This window comes from Sceloporus undulatus, chromosome 4, assembly GCF_019175285.1.
Source record: "Sceloporus undulatus isolate JIND9_A2432 ecotype Alabama chromosome 4, SceUnd_v1.1, whole genome shotgun sequence".
In the NCBI taxonomy this organism is placed as follows: domain Eukaryota; kingdom Metazoa; phylum Chordata; class Lepidosauria; order Squamata; family Phrynosomatidae; genus Sceloporus; species Sceloporus undulatus.
The window spans coordinates 214,251,961-214,277,074 of NC_056525.1; the positions used below are offsets into that span (position 1 = coordinate 214,251,961).

At 39.4% G+C, this 25,114-nt stretch overlaps 1 protein-coding gene across 1 annotated transcript; it reads left to right on the forward strand.

The window, feature by feature from the left end:
* The first annotated feature begins 72 nt into the window (after positions 1-72).
* CA2 (carbonic anhydrase 2) lies at positions 73-23,379 on the forward strand. Its single transcript, XM_042464152.1, has 7 exons — positions 73-299; positions 2,499-2,696; positions 17,533-17,651; positions 18,223-18,315; positions 19,256-19,318; positions 20,414-20,569; positions 22,456-23,379. Exons 1-7 carry the CDS (start codon positions 272-274, stop codon positions 22,573-22,575), a joined length of 777 nt encoding a protein of 258 aa, XP_042320086.1. The 5' UTR covers positions 73-271; the 3' UTR covers positions 22,576-23,379.
* The last annotated feature ends 1,735 nt before the right edge of the window (positions 23,380-25,114 follow it).

The window sequence follows — 25,114 nt, forward strand, 5'->3', positions numbered from 1 at the left end:
GCTGTCTCTCCTTCCCTCTCTTTCCCTCCTGCTTCTCCCTCCCTCTCAGTCTCCGCCCCTCCGCCGGCAGAGCCCCGCCCCTTTCCCTCCGCCAAGGAGATGTCCACGCGGGGCACCCAGTTGGCCGGAGCCTATAAAAGCCCCTGAGGCGGAGAAGCCAAGAAGCCCCAGCAGCAGACGACGACGACCTTGCAGCGCCTCAGCACCACCTGCCTCCTCCTTTTCCATTTGAGCCACTCCAGCAGCAGCAGCAGCCGCCCTCCTGCTGGCCATGTCCTGGGGCTACGGCAAGGACAACGGTGAGTGGGTCCCTCCCGGCCCCTTGGTCCTCCCTGCGGCTGCCTTGGGCAAGGGAGCCCTGGCCCTGGAACATCCTCCGAGGCTGAGAGAGCGCGACCCACCTCTTGCCCAAGGTCAAGGCTTTCCCTGGCCAAGCTGGGATCCTGACCCGACTGAGGCGACCCTCTCTCCTAGGTTTCCTTCAGAGGAAGTATGCCGTGGAAACTGAGGCTGAGAGAGTGTGTCTTGCCCAAGGTCTCCCAGCAGGTTTCCAAAAGCCCAGAGCTCCAGCTTATGGCCACCTGAAGGTTGAAACTTCTCCTTAGGGTTTTCTCAGCCAGGTTTTCTTCAGAGGAGGTTTGGCTGTGGAACAGCCTCTGAGGCTGAGAGAGTGTGACTTGGCCAAGGTCGTGGGTTTCCCTGGCCAAGCTTCTGACTGAAGGCAACCCTCTTGTAGGGTTTTCTTGACAAAAGTTTTCTTCAGAGGAAGTATACCATAGAACCTGAGGCTGAGAGAGTGTGGCTTGCCCAAGGTCTCCCAGAGGGTTTCCATAAGCCAAGCCCTCTGGCTTATGGCCACCTGAAGGTTAAGACCTCTGTAGGGTTTTCTTGGCAAGGTTTTCTTCAGAGAAGGCTTGCCATGGAACATCCTCTGAGGCTGAGAGAGTGTGACTTGGATAGTGGGTTTCCCTGGCCAAGCCAGGATTCGAAGCCACCGTCTGACGGGTTTTCTTGGCAAGAGTTTTCTTCAGAGGAGGTAAGCCATGGAACATCCTCTGAGGCTGAGAGAGTGTGGTTTGCCCAAAGTCACCCAGTGGGTTTCCCTGGCCAAGCCAGGATTCAAACCCCAGCGTCCTGCTCCAACGCCCAAACCACAACACCCACAGTGCTCTGCATTGCTCAATGCGAAGGAAAGCTGTGGTTGCATTTCCTCCTGGCGTTGGAGCCCAACTGGGACAGATCCCAGCTTCAGGAGAAAATCCCAGGAGGAAGGGAATTTGGGGAGAAGGAAATTGGGAGCCTTCCCTCCATCTTCATCACAGGTGCCTGAAATACAAGGCAGGAGGAGATCTCTGGGTTTACCTGGATTTCCAGGGCTTACCTGATCTTGCTTCACACCTGCCTAGCGTACATCTACACTGCATAAATATGCAGTATGACACTACATTAAGTGCTGTAGCTCCTATGGAATCCTGGGGTCTGTAGTTTTACAAGGTCTTTAGCCTTCTCTGCTAAAGAGTGCTGGTGCCTCACAAAACTCCGGGATTCTGTGGGATGGAGCTGGTGTTGGTTAAAGCAGTGTTAAACTGCATTATTTCTACAATGTGGATGCAGTCCCAGTCTCTCCAGCAGCATTTACGCTCACTCTCCTGGGCAAGCAGGTCACTGGGATGCTGGAGACAGAGATGTGCAGAATATCAGGGCACCCCCAGGGAGATCAGAGAGGACTACCCTTTTATCCCCTTTTCCGTTTTCAAAATGCCCTGCATGCGTGATAGCAAAATTTCCCCCCTCTGCCCCCAAATTAAGAAATCTCCCTACATGGGGAGGTGGTAGGAATAACCCTTCTTCACCCAGGTTTGCAAAACAGGGGTGTGAGGTGGGAAATTCTGCAGCCCCTGGGATGTTAATTGAGAATGAAGTGGGAATCTGCCAGCCACATCATTGCTTCGCTAGGCAACCCACAGAGATGTGTGAGCCATCAGTTACCCTCTGTGTATATGTGTATGTATGTGTCTGTGTGTGTTACTCAGACTTCCCCTTCTGGAACTTGATGTGTCCATTCTTCCTGGAAGAGTTGCCAGTGGGGGAGCCTTTTCCAATATTCTTAGCTTTCTTATACCCAGATAGTGGAGAAAGGCAGAGGGTGGCTGCTGTTTTCCTCCCAGTCCCTCGCCCTTAGATTCCTAGATTCCTGCAAGTTGAGATCTAAGCTTACTGATCCCTTTGCTTCTCTGCTACCCCTGTCAGTTCCATTGATTGCTCCTCAGGGGTGAGCTGTCTCTGGTAGCTCAGGCTTGTAATTCCAGCTAGCCAAAATCATTTCATTCTTACATCCAATATTGATGAAGCAAAAATATTAAAGGCTCTCAACTACACTTAAGGCTTCCACCGAGTCCGTCCCCCCCCCCCCCCGCTATCAGTCATCTTTCTGCTGTCTTATTTCAGTTGGCACTTTACAATTGTGCTATCTTCTCTTTCTGTGTCTCTCTTTCTAGGACCTTCTCATTGGCATGAGACTTGCCCCATTGCCAATGGAGAACGGCAATCTCCGATCGACATCCAACATAAATCTGCCAAATATGACGCCTCGCTGAAGTCCCTGAGCCTCAGTTATGACCCATCCGCAGTCAAAAGCATCGTCAACAATGGGCACTCCTTCAATGTGGAGTTTGATGATTCTGGAGACAAATGTGGTTCGTACCTGTTCACTTTAGGGGCTTCTTTTGTGGGGCTTTGGAGGAGGCGGTAGTAAGAAGCAAAGGGGAAGGGAGATACCTTCTGGAAGGAGAAAAAGATAGTGGCTGCAAGTATAGCAGGTTAAATATTTAACTACATTAATGTGGCTTTGCTGTAGCCAGAAATTAGTATAATGTCTGTATGTGATAAAAATCCATCTTTATCTATTTGGATATTTCACCTTATCCCTTTAAAGAACTCTAGATAAGTTTAAAATCACCTTCCCCAGAATACTTTCCTCCAGTAGTGCTGGACTACAACTGTCACTGTACCCAGATACCATGGCCAATAGGCATCTGGGGATGATGAGACTTGGAATCCAACACTTTTAGAGGGCACCATATTCGAGAATTGATAGATTATAGCATATGGGATAGCCATTAATTTCCCAAGCATCAGTCTAATAATGCATGCCTATATCTGCTCACTGAAGTGTAAGTAACCACTGTTGGGTGAATGGAAATTGTTCCCAGGTAAGTGTGTATAGGACAGTGATGGTGAATCTTTTAGAGGCCGAGTGCCCAAACTGCAACCCAAAACCCACTTATTTATTGCAAAGTGCCATGTCCCTCTGGTTTTCTAGTAACAAACTCTGGCAAACTCTGTGTTGGGGCAACAGCACATGTGACCACAGAGAGGGCTCCGAGTGCCAACTCTGGCATGCGTGCCATAGGTTCGTCATCACTGGTATAGGATATAGGATTGTTGGGTTAAATGTTCTACAGATAACTTCTCTTCATGTCCCATTCTATAATCAATCTTCCACATCTTGTTTTATTTTTTTTACCTTTTCTACCTCTTCTTTTTTCATAGGAAAAATGTAAGTTGATCTGACAGATAGGAGTTCAGGATGGATAAATGTGTTCTTTGCTTTGTGGCACATAGCAATCTACAAGGCACAGGCTCATCCATGTTCCAGCAATAGGGCATCTTGCCAGTGTGCTGTTGGACTTGGAATTTACAAGTTTCAAATGTTCACTAGCTTTATATTTCTATAACATTTAAATTATCTAGTGTAAGAATATGTGCAGCTGAAGATCATTATCTGAATAGAGAAAGGCAATGGGGACAAATTCAAGCATACAATTCTGTTCTAAATTTTGGATTGCCAGATAAAACAAAATTAAGGATTTTTGCAGTGGTGCTGTACCTGTCCAGAAGAGTTCTTTAGGGTGAAATATGCTGCATATGTGAAGCTCTTTTGAGCTAGAATAAGAGGCTATTTTTTAAGACAAGGGATACTTGGCATCCAAGAGTATATGGCATCCCACGTTTTTCTCCAGGAGAGGTAGGTGGCTTCAGGTTGAAATATTTCCTTTAGCAATATTTTTGAGTTTTTCAATAAAGGCAGCAGTGCATTCTTCCCACATTCCCACACAGTTCACCCAGGGCTAGTTAGTCATTCCTTTTCAGCAACAGTCTCTGTGCACAATAATGTAATGGCAAATTAAAAAACCCTCATCTTGTGAATCCCTATGCCTGATGAGAATGCTATGATTACATGTTCAGTACAGAGGTACAAGGCTACTACTGCAAGTAAGACTCTGAAGGCTTGCTTTGTAATCATTGCAATTTTTCAGATGGCTGCCTGTGTAGCAATTTTCATCCAGCTACAGTGACCGTGCAACAGCTTTTAAATGTAGGAAATGGTGCCATTGTAAAAACAGAAGCTGCTGCTTTCTCTAGACACTGCCTGATTTAACTTGCTTGAGCAAGTGTCCTATTTTCCCCCCTCCAGTGTTGGCAGTGTCATTGAGGGGACAAATTCAAATAGCTTGGAACAGCTTTGACTTGTGAGTTATCCAAACAGTATTGCAAGTAACTGTAGCAAAGGCTAAAATCAAAAGCTCGCCTCTTGATTTTCAATAGGACTCCTCTGGTAGCATCATAGTTTGTGTATTGCAGCCAAAATGTGCACTTAAATGTGTCTGTGTTTGCTGGAAAAACATTACTGTAATAAACACATAGGTAAGTGCACAATATCTTTTCTATCTGAAATGGGTTTTTACATCTGTCACACAGCAGTCCCTTAGTAGCTTAATGCCTGTTAATACACAAGCTGTTCTAAACACAATATTGTGTTTTTAGTTTTACTTTCCCAAAATGTGTCTTAGTGGAGCTGTGAAAATGAAGCAGAAAAGTAGATGAAAATCATTATTCGGTAATTTTTTGAGACTTTTGAACTGCTGCAGGCATTGCATGCATGTATGTGTGTGTACGCGCGCACACACACACTTTCAGGTCACCCATAAACTTACAGTGACACCATGAATTACATATGGCTTTCTTAGTCAAGGAATACTCTAGAGAGGTGGTTTTGCCAGTTCGTTCCTCTGGAATATAGCCTACAGCACCTGATACTCATTGCAAGTACTAACCAGAGCTAATCTTACTTAGCTCCCAAAATGAGATGGGATCTGGTGCCTTTGGAGTGTGTAGGCCCTATCATATGTACTCAGTCTTTAAATTTATTCTGTTATAAGTCAGGTAGTTCACATGAGTAGAAGTTTTAAATAATAATAATAATAATATTTATTTTTATCCCGCCCTTCTGTGCAACACAACTGGGGCGGATTACAACATTAAAATATACATTACATATCCCCCAATCCCTCCCCCCTTAAAATGCAATTAAACAATTTACAGTATACAGTGCGCCCGCGCCATACGCGGGTGCGCCATACGTGGACTTGAGCATACGCACTTAAGCCGCGGCGCGCACGCGGGGCAGAAGGGGCGGCGCGCCCCATTCAATTGAATGGGCGCGCGCGCCCGTTGTGCCCTGCGCGCGCCTGCGCCGCCACGCGCGAGTCCCATTGTTTCCAATGGGGCTTGAGCATAGGCGGAATTCGTCTTACGTGGTGGGATCCGGAACGGATCCCCCGCGTAAGGCGAGGACGCACTGTATTATATATATTATATATTGTATATTTATATATACAGTAAATTCAGTGACTGTGCAGATTTCACATATTTATATACCTTGCTCTGGTTGCAAAATTAAAGACTATTTGGAACACTGAATTGTTTGATTCATATATTTTGAATGAAGAAAGAGATGATAAGGCAGCAGTGGGGCATATAAAGTTAGAGTATTGGTGATGGAGGAATTAGAAGTTCCCTACAACTTCAGTATTCAGAACTGCTTCAAGACTTTAGCAATGGGGGAAGGGGGAGAAAGGGAGAGAGAAAGTGAAAAAGAGAATTTATAAGTGCTATGCAGAATTAAAACTTTTTTCTTAAAAAGAGTCAGAATTCTGTAGAGAAGACTAGATTCTGCATTAGCCATCACAACTCATGATTCACAGAGTGATTATGACTATCACAGTTCTATTCTGTTTTTTCCTGTTTAAGAATTCTTTATTTGTAGCTTGCCTTATTCCTTCATTTGGAGTATTGAGACCTTCTTTTCAACTGGGGGAAAGCAGGGGGGTGGGACCTGTGGGTAGATTATAGCACCTCTGAAAATCCAGATCAATCTATCTAGCTGCCTGAAGGCATAGGCTAGAGGCAAGTATAGATTGTTTTGGATCTGTTCTTTGTTCTGGTGGCTCTGCTAGAAAAACACAGCATCCCCATTGATCATTTTAACTTCTGCAGCAAGGAGCCAGTCTCAGGCAGCTACAGTTTATGGGAGGAGGAAGTGGAGGAAGATAGTAGTAGAGTGGAAATGCTCAGAAACTGCAAGCAGTAGCATGGTGGTGTGAGAGCACGATAATATTGCTTCAGCAGCAGATGCTTCAGTCTTTCACAGGCTGTTGAAAACCACATGGTATCAGATTTACCTGCATGCACACATCAGAGTATCTGTTATATAAACTGTATCTTCACCTTGCTAGGAAATTTCCCATTATGGTTCCAGGTTCAATCTCTTCCATAGCTAGTTAAAGAACAACAGGTAGCAGAGTTGGGCTGGACAAGACCTATGGCCCTATATATATATCACTGTAGATTTGCACAGCGCTGTACATTAAAACAAATATAAAAGAGTAATCTTGCATTGCTGCTGCCAGTCAGACAAAATAATATCAGACTAAAGGCCTGACCAATAATGGGGAAGCCTTATAGCTTAACAAACAGCTGTGAAATGAATTAACCGTTGTATCAATATAGCATCCACCAAAACGCAACAGTCCTAATTAGATTTGCCAGGCTACGAATTTAAGGGTTTCTAAGCCTGTACATATCATATGTTCCAATTTAGTAGAATTTTGGTCATATCTATATTAATGTAAAAGTATGCCATTATATTTTGTGGCTGCAGATGCTGACTTTTTATTTTTTTTTAGCAATAGCTAAAAAAAGAAAGAAAAAGTTTCCGGGTTTTCTGTGGGTTTTTCAGGCTATGTTGCCATGTTCTAGAAGAGTTTATAAACTTTTCTAGAACACGGCCACATAGCCCGAAAAACCCACAGAAAAATATGGATGCCAGCCATGAAAGCCTTCACATCAAAAAGTTTCTGATTTTATGATATAATCAGAACAAAAGGGATTCATATTATTACCTGTCAGTTTGGTGGGTTTGTCAGATATGTGTGAAATAATAAAAATTTAATGCAGAGAGTTTTCAAATGTAAAGATCTATTGTTGTTTATAGGTGAACACATGGAACAGGCAGTGGATTAGTAAAAACTTTAAGATACAGAACACATTTGTATCTCATATTGCTCTTTAGAAATGTGGTGTCCTACCACATATTGTTGGGCTAGCATTCCTAGTAGCCCAGATAGCATAGCCTGTGGATAAGAATGCTGGGAGTTGCAATCCAACAACATCTGAGGGACTGTCATCAATTATATGGAATGGGCCACATATATTTTTGGAACTGAGCCACTGAGCTGCTCAAATGTGCTATTAAAAATTCCAAGCATTCTTTATTGAAACATACAAAATAAAAAGGCAATAAAGTAAATCCAATTATTAATTTTTATTAGAGTAGATCCATAGAATCAACAGGATGTACATAAGTATTTATTTTCCAAGTTCTCATCAATTCTTTCGGATACCTCTAGTTGAAATTAATAGTTGGATTTATCCCAGCAACATATATCTCTTTGACACAATTGAAGTCCTGTGGCTATTTTATGATTGCCTTAGTATCTTAGAGAATAGTTAGGTTTTTATACAATAAAGTGTATTCTTTGATGGCAGACCATGTTTTGTGCTTATCACTTTCATTAGTACAGAATCTTCCCAAGGTTTTCTCCTCTGTGTCATGAAGCCACTGTTACAGATATTCCAGTCAACAGTGATCTTAACAGAAAAATAAAGCTTAGGACTGCTTTAGAGAAGATTGGGTTCTGCTTTGCTGCAGTAAGAAACAGCCAGAAAAAAGAAATGATATTTTGAAAGTAAAGTGTTACCCACTGCAGTCTTGTTGCTTGTATTTGACTGTGCAGTTTTGTAAATCCTTAGGACTTTGATGGTCAGACTTGGCACTAAGGATTTCAAAAGTGCATTTAACATTTAATAATCTCTAATACAGTTTAGAAATGACATAAATCCACAAACTGTACAAGATCAACATTCATTTGTTAGGAGGCTTTCATGGACAGTGGTGGGAAAGGTGCAGCTCTTCCCTTGGTTAACTGCTGGCATTATTTTGATATGCATGCTGTTTTTGCAAAATGTGGTCTGCAAGGTTTCCTTGTAATAATTAGTAAAGTTTTCTCACTTCCTCCCCACTCCCCTGCCATAAGTGCAGTTTCTTTGGTCCCCATAGCTTTCTAGTAAATGTACTGAAAGTGCACTAGACTACAAATTCTTCATAGCAAGGGGTGGCAAACATCAAGTGTGGGTTCTAATTTTTCAATTACTTTTGTATCCCCATATTTTATTAGCTGAAGGGAGAGGGGAATGGTGGCTGAGGGGTTAGCTGTTGTCACCTACTGAACCTCATAATCCATAAAGCAGAATGACCTACATACCCAATTACCTAACTATAGCTCACTTACTACAGATCATTTACCAGTTTTTTAAAAAGCATTCAATTTTATGTCATTAAATAAATGGGAGTTAGGAGATCCTTCCTCATCTACTACAAATTATCCAGAGATATCAGTTGATCCTGATAGTATAGGCTATGTAACTACATCTAAGGCTAGGTTCTCCAGTCCAATCCACAACCTGGTGGAACTGAAAAAATAAGATTTTAAAACTCTGGTGGGACCAGCTTTAATTCACAAACATGCCTGTAACTCGATTGCATAAGTGGCTTTCAGTTAGTAAACATTCTATATGGCTATTAGTAGTAAGCATGCTTAGTGGCAGATGTTCGCAGAATTACCTCCTGATATTAGAGAAAGCCAGCATGGTGTAGTGGTTTAAGTGTTGCAATATGATTCTGGAGACCAGAGTTTGAATCCCCACTTGGCCATGGAAACCCATTTGGAGGCCTTGAGCATCTCACACTTTCTCAGCCTCTGATCAAATTCTACCAAGAAAGCCATATGCTAGATTCACCTTAGGTTTGGCAGATGACAGAAATGACTCGAAGGCACACAATAGAATAAATTTTTTTAGAAGGCACCCATCTTCTCTATAAATGTATCTCCCTGAAATCAGTACAAGTCAGCTCCATATTTCCAGTAAAAAGAAATGTGTATGTAGATGCAGGAGGCAGATAATTGGGAAAATTCTAGAGAGCTTGAAGCCTGGAGGGCATGCATAGTTTTGCTCCCAACTCAGAGATTTGTGAGTGCTGCAGCAGCTTTGGCACCAGTTTGCATTGCTACTGCTGCAATAATAGAGACCTCATTTCCAATCCTTAGAAAAATTGCTTTTTGGGTCTGCAGTCTTAGACTCCCTCAAGCAGCATGGTCACCTGCAATTCTGCCTGGGATCTGTTGTCCAAAGACATATCTCTGCTTCACTTCTTCCCGCTTGGAGGGATTTCAGTTCAGGTGCACACACCATAATTATAGGCGAAGGGAATAGTTAGTTCATAGATAATCTATACTTTTTTGGTAGTAATCTCACAAAAGATTCCTTTAGGCTGCAAATTTACGCAGGCATTCATGGGAGTAGCCACTTAGACTGACCTCTCTTTAAAAATGCATAGGATGTAAGGCTGTGATTCTAAGCATTACTCCCTGAATGTAATTCCTATTGCATACAGTAGGACTTTTGTCTGCTAAACTTATTTTAGGCTGTTCCAGAATATATGGTTTGTAGAATGTGGCCAAACCTCTTCATTAGAGTATTGCATTTGGTATTCCATCTGCAGATTAGTTCCTATCATAGACCTAAATAAACATGTTTCCTCACCTGTATAATGTTTCAGAGATTTAAAAACTGTTTTGTAAGAAAATATCTATGCTTTACTTCATTCATTACAAAAACACAGCACAGGACGAGGACCATCCAGAGTGCAACTATTAAAAAAGGAAGTGGGTGTTGGAAAATTAATGATTTAAAGAGAGAATTTATAACCTGTTTGCAGCCTAGCTGGTTAATAAGCTGTGAACTCCATAGTAAACATTAGCAAATTACTTTCTTGCTGAGACTGCTTCTGGAAACAGAATCAATCACTTGTGGATTTGTTTTATGACAGCAAAATAAACTGATCTGGACTTCAGATATATTGGGTTGGATCCAGCCTTACTTACAGTATACTCAGAATAAACTGAGTTGTAATTCAGTTAAGCTTCATTAATTTCAGTGGATCGGTTCTAAACATGACTCTAGATCCAACCCACAGTGGATGGCATTTTACAAAATGGTTTAAACTAAATACAAAAACCAGCATTCTTTTCAGTTTGCCTTTTATAACCTTCAGGTTAGGGAAGTCAGGACTTTAAAGACAGAGGAAATGTTGAAAGCTAGGATTCTACAGCTTCATAAGTGGCTTTTCTGGGAGGATGAGCAATAAAATATTAATTATTCTGTAAATGATTTGAAATGGATGTGCCTATAATATATAGTACTTTATAGACAGCAGTACCATAATTTAGCAACAGCAAAATGGTGAGGTGAAATACTTTGTTGCTTAATTAAAAGCCATTACACTATATAAAAATTGCTACCATTACTTGTTAAAGAATGGATGTGAAAATATATATACTACATTGCAGTTACTGACCATCACAATCTTTGTAGAATCTAAGACAAAGGCCAAGTTCTCATCCAACTCCCCAAAATGTTGAGTCAGTTCAGATACTAGGCTGTCAGCTGACTGGGGATGGAAAATTGTTTACATGTGTTGCCAACATGAGTGTCAGAAACTCACACATGTATTCAGCTCCACTTGTATGTATTGTATAACCACTATTTGTTGGTTTATTTTTCATAAAAGGAAAACTGTAGTCCCATATGTGTTTGTAGCTGTCATGCTAGCTGGATTTAGCGGTCACCTACAGCTTGGTAAAATTATTTTGGGCCTACAACTTCCACTGCTCTTGCTGGCTGTAAGATTCTGGGAATAACAGCCCGAGAAAGGGCCAAAGCAGACAGTTGTAAAAGGGCAGTTCTGTGCCACCCCTTTGAGCACCACATGCAGCAACCACATGCTGAGGCCCCGATCTGGCATTTTTCCAGCCCCAAAAGGAGTGGCAAATTGCCGTTCCTTGTTGAGCTGGAAAGGGGGTGCTTTTTTCAGTGCTACTGTGGCTCTTCTGCACTCCTGGTGTGTGTGACCTCTGGTTGCTGCACTACAGGAATGCCCTAATGCTGCCTGCCATCTGGTTGGGAGGGCAGCATGAGGCCGGATTGAGGGTGGAGTCAGGACATGCAGTATCCAGTTGCCCCACGGCACTGGGAAGCTGGCTCAAATAGCCAGTCTGTCTGTTCAGCCCCAAAGTTAACTTTTCCAAATGCTTTACTCATCCTCTTTATGTTGATGGCTTTCAAACTACAAATCAGCTGGTGGCTGGGTGTTGTCAAGCCAAACTCTGTGTACAAAGCTAGAAATATGCTTTGTTCTCCAATGTAATGCTATTATGACCTATGTATTTCTCTGTGTCAGCTGACTTCACTTGGGGATTGTAAATGTATGCTAAAATGGGATTACTTATATGGACCACTTTAAAAATAAACCAAAGTTGTGTACCGCTTCAAGCCAAGATAGTTGGTACAGTCAGCTGCAGTCAATGGTTATGCATTACCACAACTATGATTAGTTACCATGCAATATTGTTAAGATTTTGTCGGCAGAGTAATATTCCTAAATATCGTCAAGAGTATATGGAGGCCAGACCACACAGGAATGAAAGTACACAATTTATTCTTAAAAATTTAGGGGGACCACTTAAATGTAATTGCTTAAATAGTACTTTCATAGATTAATTTATTTCAGAGTTATCCCGTTAGGGAAATTATTCTTGATAAACAAATATGTCTGTAACCTACTCCTAAATATTTCTCATAGCCTTTCCCTCTACTATTCTGCAAGTAATGTGTTGTAATGTAATTTTATTGACATATATTCAATATACATTAATGCAAAAAATAATAACTGTTAGCCCTTAACACAGCACCTCTTCTAGCCATAAGTAGGCAGCTGGAAGCCTTGATAAGGCAGTAGTTTTTGACTGATAAATGTTATAAAACAGGTTCAGCAATCACTCTGTAAAAGTGCATATTAACACTCTGTTGGCAGTTAAGCCTCACCCTGAATAAACTTTCTGATAAAGCCAGGACATGTGAACTGGGAAAGGACACATTTTCAGCACCTTTTGGGGGATTTCTCCTTATGCCATAAAATGCATAGGTGTTTACACGTAGGTTTCTGTGAACATATACTGATGCTTAATAAGTGGGCATTAAAAGACAAGATTTGTCCCAGATTTTTCTTTCTTCACTTCCTTTTTGCCTAGACTAAACTAGGTAGTTGTTGTTGGAGTGAACCCTGTAATAATAATTTGACTCCAAGTTCCTGTATGGAATTATATTCAAATCCAAATCCATGTTGCATTAAGAAAACAATGAGTACTGCAATATTTACAAAAGAGTGCAAATTTAGGTGTACTTTCATGGAAGCAAGTGCTATTGAAATCAATAGGACATAAATTAGGAATAAACATAATTGGGATGGGGAGATGTGAGAAATACCAAATTAATTATGTCCAGAGAATGAATTCTGTTCCCTTCGTGTATCCTATAGTTCTGTCTTTTGTACTTGCCTCCTTACCCACTCTTGCTAGGAAGAGTATATATGTTATTGTAAACTGACTATATCTGTGCATTAGTGTATCTATCCTCACATGTAATTTGAGGTTCTAACTATCTAAGCTTATTGGGATTGTTTCACATGCAACAATTTTCTATAATTTGATCACATTTTTTAAGCAAACTACATGTCGACTGGGTAGGTAATGCATGGGCCTCTATGTGGACACATCAGAAAACTGGCTAATTCTGGGCTTAATCCAATATTAGTCCTAGTTCCAGAAGATACACTGAAGTCAATGGAACTTATGCAAGGAGAAATTAGGAAATCTCGTTCATTTCAGTGGGTCAATTCTAGGCAGAAGTAACATTGGATTTAACTCATTGGCTCTTTCTTTTTCTCTGCCCATGTTTTGTGGAAGTAGCATAAATCCTGGTTTATGTTAGCTGTCTGAGGCACAAGTGATGCCAATATAGGAAGCTAATGTATATGAATTAACCCTAAATCACCTATGCCCTATGAGGACCTTGGATACCCAGGAATAATCTTGGTTCTTTAAATAGCAGTGGGTTTTCTTCAGGACAGGCTAACAAGTTCATTTAGGGCAATCACAAATGACAGGCATAGGTTATATGTAAATAAGGGAAGTTTCAGAAAACTTGGGTAGTTTTTTTTTTGCTTTAAAAAAACCCCTTATCTCCTTATGTTAAACCTTCTGCCACTATCAGACTGTCTCCTCCCCAACTGACTCCTTTCAGGGCAACTAACTGCTGTTTATCAGAAGAAACTGCTAAAAAGGTTTCTTAGGGTGAGAAGATATGACAGCATGACCAGCAGAGAGCTAGGCTGTCGGAATCATTCAGAATGTAAGGTTCTCTGTGTGTAGTTGTTTGGAACCAAGAATTGGGATCCAAATATAGAAAGCATGGCTATAAGAGATAACATACCTCACCTCTAAAAAAAGCCCTCAAAATTGGTCATTCTGCCTTGTGCATAGGCTGCTAGATAATGATTAGAACTCACCCTGTTTGAACTCAACAATAGCTAGTGGGTTAGTCAGGGACAACACGGCCTAATCCTTTAAAATCCTTATTAGTTTTGTCTCTTGTCAGCAGTAGTACAGTACATTAGGACATGGGATGTTTAGGGGCAAATTATTTATTTTTATATCCTCTTACAGTAGTTTCATACGTACATGTATTGTACATACATGTATATATAACCACACATATACACACTTACATAAAATGCATTGTATACGGAAATATAGGGAACTGCCTTGTATTGAATCAGGCAGTGGCCCATTTAGCTCAGTTTATCTGTATCAGAAAATAGCAACCCAGCAAAACCTGACTGTTAATGTTTGGTAAACCTAAATGTCATCTGTTTATGGTGGAGCAACATTATTTTTTTAAATAAAGTTTCCCTTAAAGTTGGCTTCTCATGTTATCTGAACAGCAGCTGTGGTTTGCCACTAACCCCAAACCATTTCTAAACAAACCAATTTCAAGTCATGGACTGTGAAGCAGACTAGTTTAAACTAAGGCAAATTAGTGATAAATTGTGATTGCTAGTCTAGATGATAAAACAAGCTGACTTGGGAAAGGAAGACCTACTGAAGTACTCCTGGCAACGTGGAAGGAAGAGAAAGTATGAAGATGGAATATGTGAACCCAGGCCTCATTGAACAACAGACGTTATCTGTAGATCTCAAAAAGAGTAAAAGACTGTCCCCATTTTATTTTGAAATTAAACATATTTCAGAGTATGTTTTTGCTCTTAGCAGATATGATCAAAACAACTCCTTGGACAAATGGAAGAGATTTCTGCCTATGCAAAGTGGAGTGTTTCCTATTTCCACTGATTCCTCCCACCCAGCTGGAAATCTCCACCCCATTTTTTTTATTTCAGGGATAGAGACTCTTTGGCCAGCTAGATGTTGATGAACTACTGCTCCTCATTGATAATTGTGTTCTCCAGTACTGCTGCATTTCAGAGGATGCTCCAGTCCTCAGGGTATGGTTTCCCAAGACGAACAAGGAGCAGCCATACAAAAGAGGGTATACCAAAGTTGCACTGGCAGAATTCAGTTCACTCTTTTCTGAATCCACTTATTTCTATCTTACCTTGCTACTGCTCATATTTTAATCCCTCTTATCTGTGATATTTACATATGACTCCTTGATTTCAACACACAGAAGGGACAAGATGCTTCATGTAGGAGACATACATGCGGAGGACTAACTGCTCCTTGGTCTCATACCTTCATGATCCCTCTTTCATCTATTTTCACATGCACCACAAATCAGCCACCCTATCTGAGCATTCAAAATACTTCAATAACTATTTGTTAATGGAGGCAAGCTGAATATTCAGTAGTGATTAATCAAATTATATGAGACCAAGCAAAACAGACCAGCCCTCAGGGGGTCACATATATGTATATATCTATGAAGTTTGCATTTTGCATTAAAATGCTTTAAATGGTGTGTGTTTTTTAATCCACTGAAATAAAAAGTCAAGTGAAGATCTCAGAGCCTATATTCAATAGAATCTTCTGACAAATCTGGTCTCAATCCCAAAATACCCTCTACAAGTGACAGAAGTAGTAAAAAGGGAGAAAAAACCTGCATGTATGTGTTTTTAAATTGTGGTTTTTCAGACATGACAGACAGCAAATCAACACTTATTGATGCATGCCAGTTGAGTTGTTTCTAATGCCAGGTTTATATAAATGATATTTCTTTGACATTTATGAGATGTAAGACAGAGTGTAGGCTGCTGGTAATATAAAGTATGCTTAGAAAGTTGGAAATAGATTAAGTATTGCAATTAAACAATGGCGGCATCTTCCAGCTTCTGCAGTATTTGTACTAATTTCATTTGTGCCAAAAATAGGGATGGGGGTTTGGGTATTACTAAATTGGAGGAATTGATACTAGAATTAAGATGTAAAACACTACAAAGGATCGCAGATTCATCACATATAACAATAAGAAATATGGCCAAGGAGATGGGCGTAGCAGGAGAATTTGAAAAATGTTGGTTGGCTGCTGTGGGCAAAAAGAATCAATACCATTAATAGGAGATAAGACATTGGAAATGTGACAGAAAGGATAGAGAATGAGGAGGGGGTGGAAGAGGATGGGGGAAACTGAGAAGGATTTATAAGGGCCCACAGGAGGGTAGGAAGAAAGAAATGCAAAAATGGAAAGAATACCAATGTCAAGGGAGATTGCTTCCAGGGTTTCTGAATGATCCCATCAGTAACAGTTGGTTAAGATCAAAAGGTGAAAGAGAGGGAATATATTATGGCATTAAAATTAAGATCCAATGTACATTCTATGAGGGAGCTTTTGGGCAGAGGGAATGAGAGGTCTGTTAAGAGATATTGTAAGTGTGATGCAAGCATGGAATCCCTATCCCATATATTGGGACAGTGTCCTGCTGTTCAACAAGCAAGAAGTTGGTGACACAATAAATTGGGGAAGCTTTTGTTTGAAGAAGCCAAAAGATTAAATTTGAGGGTACACTGGGAGCCTCATATTAGAAATAAAGATAATATATTGAAAAAACCAGACTTCATTTTTGTAAAAGAGAAAGAGGCAATCGTGGTAGATGTTATGATTTGCTGGGAAAATACAAATGGAAATCTGGAGGAGGCAGCAGCAGATAAAGTTTAGAGAATCTGAAAGATATAATAGAAATGTTGAGGGTGGGTCACATCATATTTTATGAGTTTATGTGGAACCAGGGGGAAATGGCCAAAAGGAAACTTTGCTGTATTGACACATTTAGGAATAGTGGAAAAAAGATCTGTATGGCTTGCTAAAACTTTTTTGTCAAAGAATGCTCAGGCGCAATATTACACCTGTTTGAAAATGGGAAAGAAAAATGAAGATATGCTTTTTTCTCTTTAGAAAAAGTAAAAGTTTAAAAAAGTAAAAGTCTGAAAGATATATTTATTTTTACCTATGTCTGTAATAAATGGAAAGAGATTCATTCACAGTTGCCAAGAAAACATATTTTGTTGAATGCTTGTGTTGCTACTGCGCAAGTCAGGACATTTCTTAGTTCTAATTCAGGTGAAGTTAAGCATGTCTCACTGAACTCAATGAGATATATTATTTATTACACTTTTTGCTATGATTTATTTAAGATTGAAGTTCTTTTCATAATTATTTGGGACTCAATATTGGATTTCAAAGAAATATGTACAGCTTGGCTGCTTATCCCATTAATTTTGTGGGATAAGTTTGGCTTTCTCCGAGTTGGGGCTTATATATACATCTGAAAGGCCTACCCATGAACCCCAGCTTGGAAAAGACAAAGTGGCATGTGGTTCTAACTGGGAGATGCTAAAGGGAAAAATATACAGTAAACTTGGCATACATATATAGCTTAGCATTCGTTTATGAGAAGTACCTTTCCTCTTTGCATTCCTCTTATTTGGGTATATCTAAATCATTCTCTGTTCTAAATCCAACCTTGAAAATCTTTTTTAAATGCAATTTATCCTTCCTTGCTTATCATGTCAGTGACATTAGTGGAACTACCCAAACCCAATTTTAAAATACAGTTCAGATAATAAATATTGCTGTATGTGGCATAGTAAATAGTAATTTTAGTTAGGAGGCCTGAGTCTTAATATCAAGTTTGAATATACTGTATCTATTTTTTACTTTTAGTGCTGAAAGGTGGCCCAGTTGAGGGAACTTACAAGCTAATTCAGTTCCACATTCATTGGGGATCCTGTGAAGGCCAAGGCTCTGAACACACTGTTGATGGGGTGAAGTATGATGCAGAGGTAAGATCTCCCTGCAGTTCCATTTTCTACAGGTTTTCTTCTGAACATGTCTTTGATAGAGATTTAAAAGATTCTAAAAAGTGAATAGACAATAGTGATGAACTTTATAGGATCTACTGAGAAGGCTCCTTGGCATCATTACCAATGAGACCTCAGAAAGCAGAACATTGATTCTAGTGTTAACTTCAAACATCTCTTTCCCAAACTCTTTGTGGCTTTAAAAATAAGAAGGACCAATTTCACAGGTTGATCTATTGTCATTAGGGCAAACCTGAGAATTATTCAGGCAAAGCTATCACTAAAGCTATCACTAAAGGACATAGCACAATATATTTTGCAGGATATGGCAGCATGTTTGCATTTAAGCCATTATTTAAATGGACATGAAAAGCTAGTGTGAGAACAGAGAACTAATATCTATATTTGTATTTCATGCTGCATGGCAAAGCAGATCAGTGTTCAAACAAGTTCTTAGAATTTCTCTCCTTTAATACCTCAGCAGTAAAGGGGCTGTTAATGTTTAATACATGAGTTTAAACAGTCTTTTCTTTCTGATTTCTCTTCTCTCCAGCTTCATTTGGTTCACTGGAACACAAAATATGGTAGTTTTGGTGAAGCTGTGAAGCATCCTGATGGCCTGGCAGTTGTGGGTGTGTTTTTGAAGGTTAGTACATTTATACCCTCTTTTTCCATCTTTGCTGGTCTTGTAGAACATTTTCACCAAGCTGATTTACTTCTCCTCTAGAAGCTGAACTAACTCTTCATAATCATTAAAGCTGGCTTTGTAATACTAAGCTTCCTTTCTTTTAGTCCTTTGGCTTCTTGTGAGAAGTAAACAGTTCAATAATAAGTCTTTTTTTAACGAACAAAATTGTAGAGCTCAGAGGGCCCCAAAGCCACGTAGATCAACCTCCTGCAATGATATAGGGCCATTGTCTTTTAGCAAACATCACAAATCAGGCAGCCCAGCCCAAACATAGCATGTCTCAAGATAAGGTATATTCTACAAAGATGTTTACTGAGTAAATGTCCATATTACTCATACAAATAAGCCAAGCCCCATACTACAGGAAAGTCAAATAACTTCACTTTTGACCAATATACTGTCACAACTGCAAATGATTGAGGCCCTAATCTTGTGCACATAGAGCAGCTTTTTACATGGTGTTTGTAGTTAGGCATGTAGACCTGATTATAAAATAACACACTTTCAGACACCCTGCATCAGTTGCATAGAGCATGTAGTACTTGATTTTCTGCATCTCTTTACCTTTTCCAGCTGTGATGGAGAATATTTATGGTGTACTTCATTGTATACAAATTCTGTGTCTAAATATGAAACACTGAATTTTTCTACTGTGGAGCTGTTCCTCACTAAAATCAAACAGATTTCCTTTCATGTAAACATATTTAGGACTTTGGTGGTTAGGGTGTTAAAATACTTTGCTTTTAAAGCAATTGGCTAATTAATTTCCTTGTCACAGTAAGATAAATTTCTAAAAAATGTGTCAGTGGCATGGGTTTGAATGTTTTTCCAAGCAATAAATGTAAATAGCCATTAAATGCAACACATGCATTTTCTTATTCATTCCTTTACATCACAGGTAGGGAATGCCTGTCCTGGAATACAGAAGGTTGCTGACGCATTGGACACCATTAAACACAAGGTAATGTCTCTAGGTTGGATTTTTTTTTTTTTTTTAGCTTCTAAGAAATGTTACACTGTTGGTCTCAAGTTTTAATTCAAAGAAAAGCATTGGAAGGGGATTACAAGGGATTTGTTTTTAGCTTCTTACTCCATAACTGGGATTCTGTTCTTGTTTTATTTCTGGTGGTGTAATCATGCCAGTGGAAGCAAAGGCAACAATAGTGGCAAAAGGTAAAATGCAGTGGGGGAGTGGGAAGAAAAGACTGTTACATGTCTTGTGCTCATTTCCTTAATCACTGTTGAAGGTGGCAGTCATTTCCCAAATGACTGACCTGGAGTGGATAGATGGGTCTGTGAATCCTCCAAGACAATTTGACAATTTCCTAATCCATGGCAATACAAAGCCAGCAACCTTTCCTTTCTCTCATCTCCCTGCTTAAGCAGGCAGAAAGTAAAACCATTAGCATGAATTAATTCATTACTCTAGCATAGTGTCCTGGCCCATATATTTTCACTGATTCCTCAGTCTTTTGTTGGTGAGGAAACTATATTCAAACAACACAGAAACTTTAGCACTGCTTTCAGCTATTTCCTGAAAGAAGGCTAGGGGTGAGGGGAGCATAAATATATCCCATGTTTGTTCAATTGCTTTGCACAATCCCACATTTTCATTGGTTTGTACAAACAGATTTGACCACACTAGATATATTTTGAATGTTATTGCCCCTTATGTTATGGTCCAGCAGAAAGGGCGGCCAACTATTAATGGCTGGCTATGACCACAAGGTGCATATGTGTACTGAGATTTGTGAAGAGCCTCAGCAGGTGTAATTTCTGTTGTGACAGGCATTTTACTAAATCTGCATTTTACTAAATTTCTCTACAGGTCTTGAATGCAACAGGAATTTGTTTCAAGTCTTTTTTCTGTTTTTGCTCTCTTCTCTATTAGCTGTATACTTTTAAAATCTTTTTTTTATTTAATAGATGCATACTTTACTTTTATCAAGAAATATGAAACCTTCCCTTAGAACTGCAAAATCACTGGTGTGTGTGTACATAACATCTACTTTTGTATGAGACTGCTTTATTTTATCTGATGTTTTATTTGTTCTAGGGCAAACGGGCTGCCTTCACAAACTTTGATCCCACTAGTCTGCTTCCTTCTTCCCGTGATTTCTGGACCTATCTGGGATCACTGACCACTCCTCCCTTGCTTGAGTGCGTCACCTGGATTGTTCTGAAAGAGCCTGTAACTATCAGCAAGGAACAGGTAAATCCATGCACTGAGAAAATTGTGCTTCGTAGGAAACATTATAATCTTTCTGCTTTGTTAGTTTCAGCAAAGATAAGACAGCCTATAATGGAACTGTAGCTTACCATAAAACAACATAAAGGCTCACACTCCAGCCGGGAATGTGTTACCCGTTGACAAAGGAGTGTAAACCAGTTGACTGGAGTATATCCCCTGGTTTTATTATATTCATTATCACTCCTTTTACATAGGGATGCTTTTAAGATCAGGAAACTCTGAGAGAGGATCATTTCTTCTTATGGCCTTTCTTCAATGCAAATCATGTGTAAATACCTCCTGACCTCAAGCCCATCACTATTGTTAGCTTGGCCAGAGGAAGACAGTAACAGCAGGGACTAATATCTGCAAAAAGCAATCCTAGTGAGCATGTACAGGTTGAGAATTAAATTAATGGCAGTGATTCCTGGCTCAGCAGGTTATGGCAAGGTTCAGTTTGAATGTTTCTTCTCATAAATGATACAGATTACTTCTAGTTGTCAATGCTACATGGCTCAGTTTTTTAATATGGTGGCTACCTCATCTGAAATATACTTTTAATCATGGGTACCTTGTGGATGAAGCTGCAGGTCTCCCCATCCCCAAGTCAATTCAGAAGTCACCATTGCTTTTGATGTGGTTTGACCTAATCCATTTGGCATGCCTGTGTTAGTGCCGGAGGCTGCCAGTTCTCTTCTGGTATGGATGTTTTCATGGTGATTGTTTGAAAGTACATGCTGGCCCAGCACTGTCTTTACAGGATTGGTGGGAAGGGAATCGGAAAGTTACATAGGCTTCTAGAAGATTCAGTCAACATAATACATGATTGGCCTAGCTGTATAAGTGCACTCAAACACATACACAATGAGATTAGTGGTGCATAGAAGAAAGCGTGGCTTTCGGGACTAGTCAAGGCTCTTGAATCATTGAGTAAATGAAAGAAATAGTACCATAGATGTATTTGCATAAGCAGTTTCATTCATTTGGTTCAATTAATAGACACAACACCCTCAAATAAAATGAAGGCTATTTCTAACCCATATATCTCACACTGAATTATATCTTACATATCTCACCCATATATCTCACATTGAATCATTAATGCATGAGAGATTTTCACGTATGGATGAGTGTGCATAATGAAATCTACATATTCTGGAATTTAGAATTAGAATTGAACAAGTTATATAAATAACACATTTGGTCTAAAGAGACTCTTACAGATACCCTTGCTACAGCTGAATAAATGCCATATATATAGCCACTTATGAAAAAAAAAACTGTTATGAAAGTTTGTATCACATTGCAGTGTTACTTCAGGCACATGACAGAGTATTAAATATTCAATCTAGTATGCAAAGATGCAAAATTGTCCTTTTAAACATGGCAGAGTGCTTAAATGTTTTAACTGAGCATGGGACTTAAAAAGCATGGGATTTACTCCCATTCTTGTTTTACGCCACTGTTTTTTACATGAAAAGGGTCACAATGGAAGAAGACTGAAGGAACTAAGACTTAAAATATTAAACTGTCCCGCCAAATGTACACTGCTGATAAACAGCCATTTGTAAACTTAATGCAAGCACAACTGTATAGGCATACTGTTTTGGTCCCTTTATGCTATATACAGCTAGGAAAAACTCTCCAGCTAGTCTTCTTGAGCCTTGCACTCTTGCAGACATTTTGGCTTACAGTTCCCACCAGCCTCAGCCAGCATAGGCAATGACCATGGACGATGTGAGCTGCAGGTCAAAAAATCTGAGGGATGCCTGTTTGGGGGAGGATGCTCTACACAAAGGGTATAATCTAGAATGCTACTGGAAATTGTCAAATTCTTACTCCTTTATTTCTTTGCTTTTCTCCTCCAGATTGACAAACTCCGTTGCCTTTGCTTCAATGATGAAAATGAGCCGCAGTGTGCCATGGTTGACAACTGGCGCCCTTGCCAGCCCTTAAAGGGCAGAGAAGTTAGGGCTTCATTCCAATAGGCTTTGTCCATTAAACATTGCTGTGTTCTTGAGGGTTTGGGTTTGATTTTTCCAAGCTAAGCACAAATCAGACTAATGCCATAAATGCACTAGTGACATTTGTTTTTCCTAGTGCTCTTTTCTCTTCCTGTCATATTCTGAATTTCTTAATAATGAAATGCAAAATGGCCATAAACCAAGAGGAAGGCAAATTTATTGCAGTGTGAAAAGTGTGCAGTGTGCTTACCAGGGGTAAGATGGAAGGGGAGCAGCAGCACAGTGTGCAATATTTGAAAAGAATTGCTGTGATGTTGGTGCTGATGCTGTAATAGGGTATCTTTCTTTGACTGTCTGTCAAGGGATATAGTGAGAGGAAATAAATAAGCCATTTTTAAAAACAAAAAAAGTAACCTCATAGAATATATGATGCTGTGTATACTCAATAACTTGAATCTTTCATGGAAGCACAGGAATGCAATCTAATGTGGACATTTTACTTCTGATTTAAGGTAATACCTTTTATCAAAGTAGGCATTAAAATGCAACATTAGTTTTGAAAATTAAATATCTTAGCTTTCAAAAAGTGTGAAGTGTAAATATTTTACTTGTTTTACATTTTTAGCCATAAATCTGAACCATGTCTTAATGTTAGCATTTTTTTTTCATGTTACAAAATGTCAACTGACCTAAATTAAGTACTACTATGTGTAAAAATTGTTGATACCATAGATATAATAGAGAATATTGTACCATTAAAATAATGTCATAATTTAAACAAATTAATATTGTATTTTAGATACATTCTCTAATAAAATATATATTTAAGCTTATGGTTCTGGTCTCTTATTGCTGTATAAAACAACAGTATGAGGCTAAAACAAACTGTCTTTATATGAGTATAATTTACTGCAACAGAACAGTCACAATTGATCAAATCAACCCTAGCAAGCGTATCCAATAGTGAAGGATGATGGGAATTGTAGTCTTGGCAGTATCTGCACATTCTGCACTGTTCTTCCACTAAATAGAAATTATTAGGACTTCACGTGTATGTAGAAAAAAAGATGCAAATTTCTTTTGATTATCATAAAATGAATGATGTATATCAGAAAGGTAAAAACCCTTACTAATTACATCTGAGTCCCAGTTTTGGGGAAAGGGTGGGATATAAATAAATACAATAGTAATAATGATAACAGAAGATAATATAAATGGAGGAATTGTCAAAATGAGTACAAAATGGAATGTATACAGTGGTAACAAATATAAGGTGAGCAAAATGAAATGTAAGAGGATCAAAAGTAATTTGAAATAGCATATTGTTAAAAAGATAGACACAACAAGAAATATTTCTTCAAGTATATCAGAAGCAATAGCATGGCTGAGGCAGACAAGGTTGTGCAAGAAATGAAAAAAAATCTGAAAGGGGAATGGGGTGACTAGCATATGGGATGGAGTTCTTTGCATTGTTTCTCACTATGGAAAATGTCAGATATATTCAAGTCTAGATAGAATGGCCATAGATCAACAAATCCACCTAGACATGCCTGAATCTAGATCCAGTCCTAAATACACTGCTACAGCTGCTGGGCCTAATAGTTAAAACTATCTGTCTTTACTTCTTACAATACACACACACATATACACTATACAGGTGTCCCGATGTACTGCATCAGATTAAATATGAGACTACATCTAGAAGGGTGGGCATTCCTCTATGGCATCCTTTAATCTTAGGCCAGAATCCTGTATTTGGTGTGCACTTAACTACGGTAAGTAGCAAAGACACAAAAAATCAAATTGTTGTTTGTTGTATGCCTTCAAGTTGTTTCCAATTTGTAGTGACTCTAATGTGAACCTATTGTGGAGTTTTTTTGGCAAGATTTATTCACTGAGAAGGTTTGCCCATTGCCTTCCCCTGAGGTAGTGTGATTTGCCCAAGGCCACCCAGAAGGATTTATGGTCGAGCTGGGAATCAAACCATGGTCTCCAGAAACTCAGTTATTGAATTGCAAAAATGAGTAAGGGGACACTAGCAAAAGTGCCCAATGCATATTGAGGGTAACATATTTCTCTTGATTTGCTTCAGTCTGTGCATCAATCTCTTTGCCAACTCTGCTATGTAGTTACATAACAGTAGCCCTCTACTGGATATGGACATTGCTCATCTTCGCAATTCTGTTTTCCACAGTTTCAAGTCTACTTTCAATAACACTGCAATAGGAACCCAGTTAGCAAAAGTGCTCTATGGATCTTTGAGTTTTTCTGGAGAAATCATAATATTTTGGAGAGCTTAAGCATCCATAGCAAGGCACTGAGAACAATTAGCTTACTTGTTAATTAGCTTACTTGCTGTTCACCGCTATGATCTTTGGAATAGCGGTATATAAATAAAACAAATTATTATTATTATTATTATTATTATTATTATTATTAATTTCTTGAATTTATGGATGAAAACATTGGGTCCATAAAAGAACATGCTGGGTAGTATACTGTGCCTATTCAAATAATGCTGAATGGTGGCCAAGGTGAAACATAAGCAAATTCAGCAGCAAGG

Bases quoted from the DNA above. Each gene is read 5' to 3' on its own strand.
- CA2 (XM_042464152.1), top strand. From the start codon at position 272: ATGTCCTGGGGCTACGGCAAGGACAACG. The intron at 2,697-17,532 runs GTTCGTACCTGT...TTTTACTTTTAG, and splicing joins TGATTCTGGAGACAAATGTG to TGCTGAAAGGTGGCCCAGTT. The intron at 18,316-19,255 runs GTTAGTACATTT...TTTACATCACAG, and splicing joins TTGTGGGTGTGTTTTTGAAG to GTAGGGAATGCCTGTCCTGG.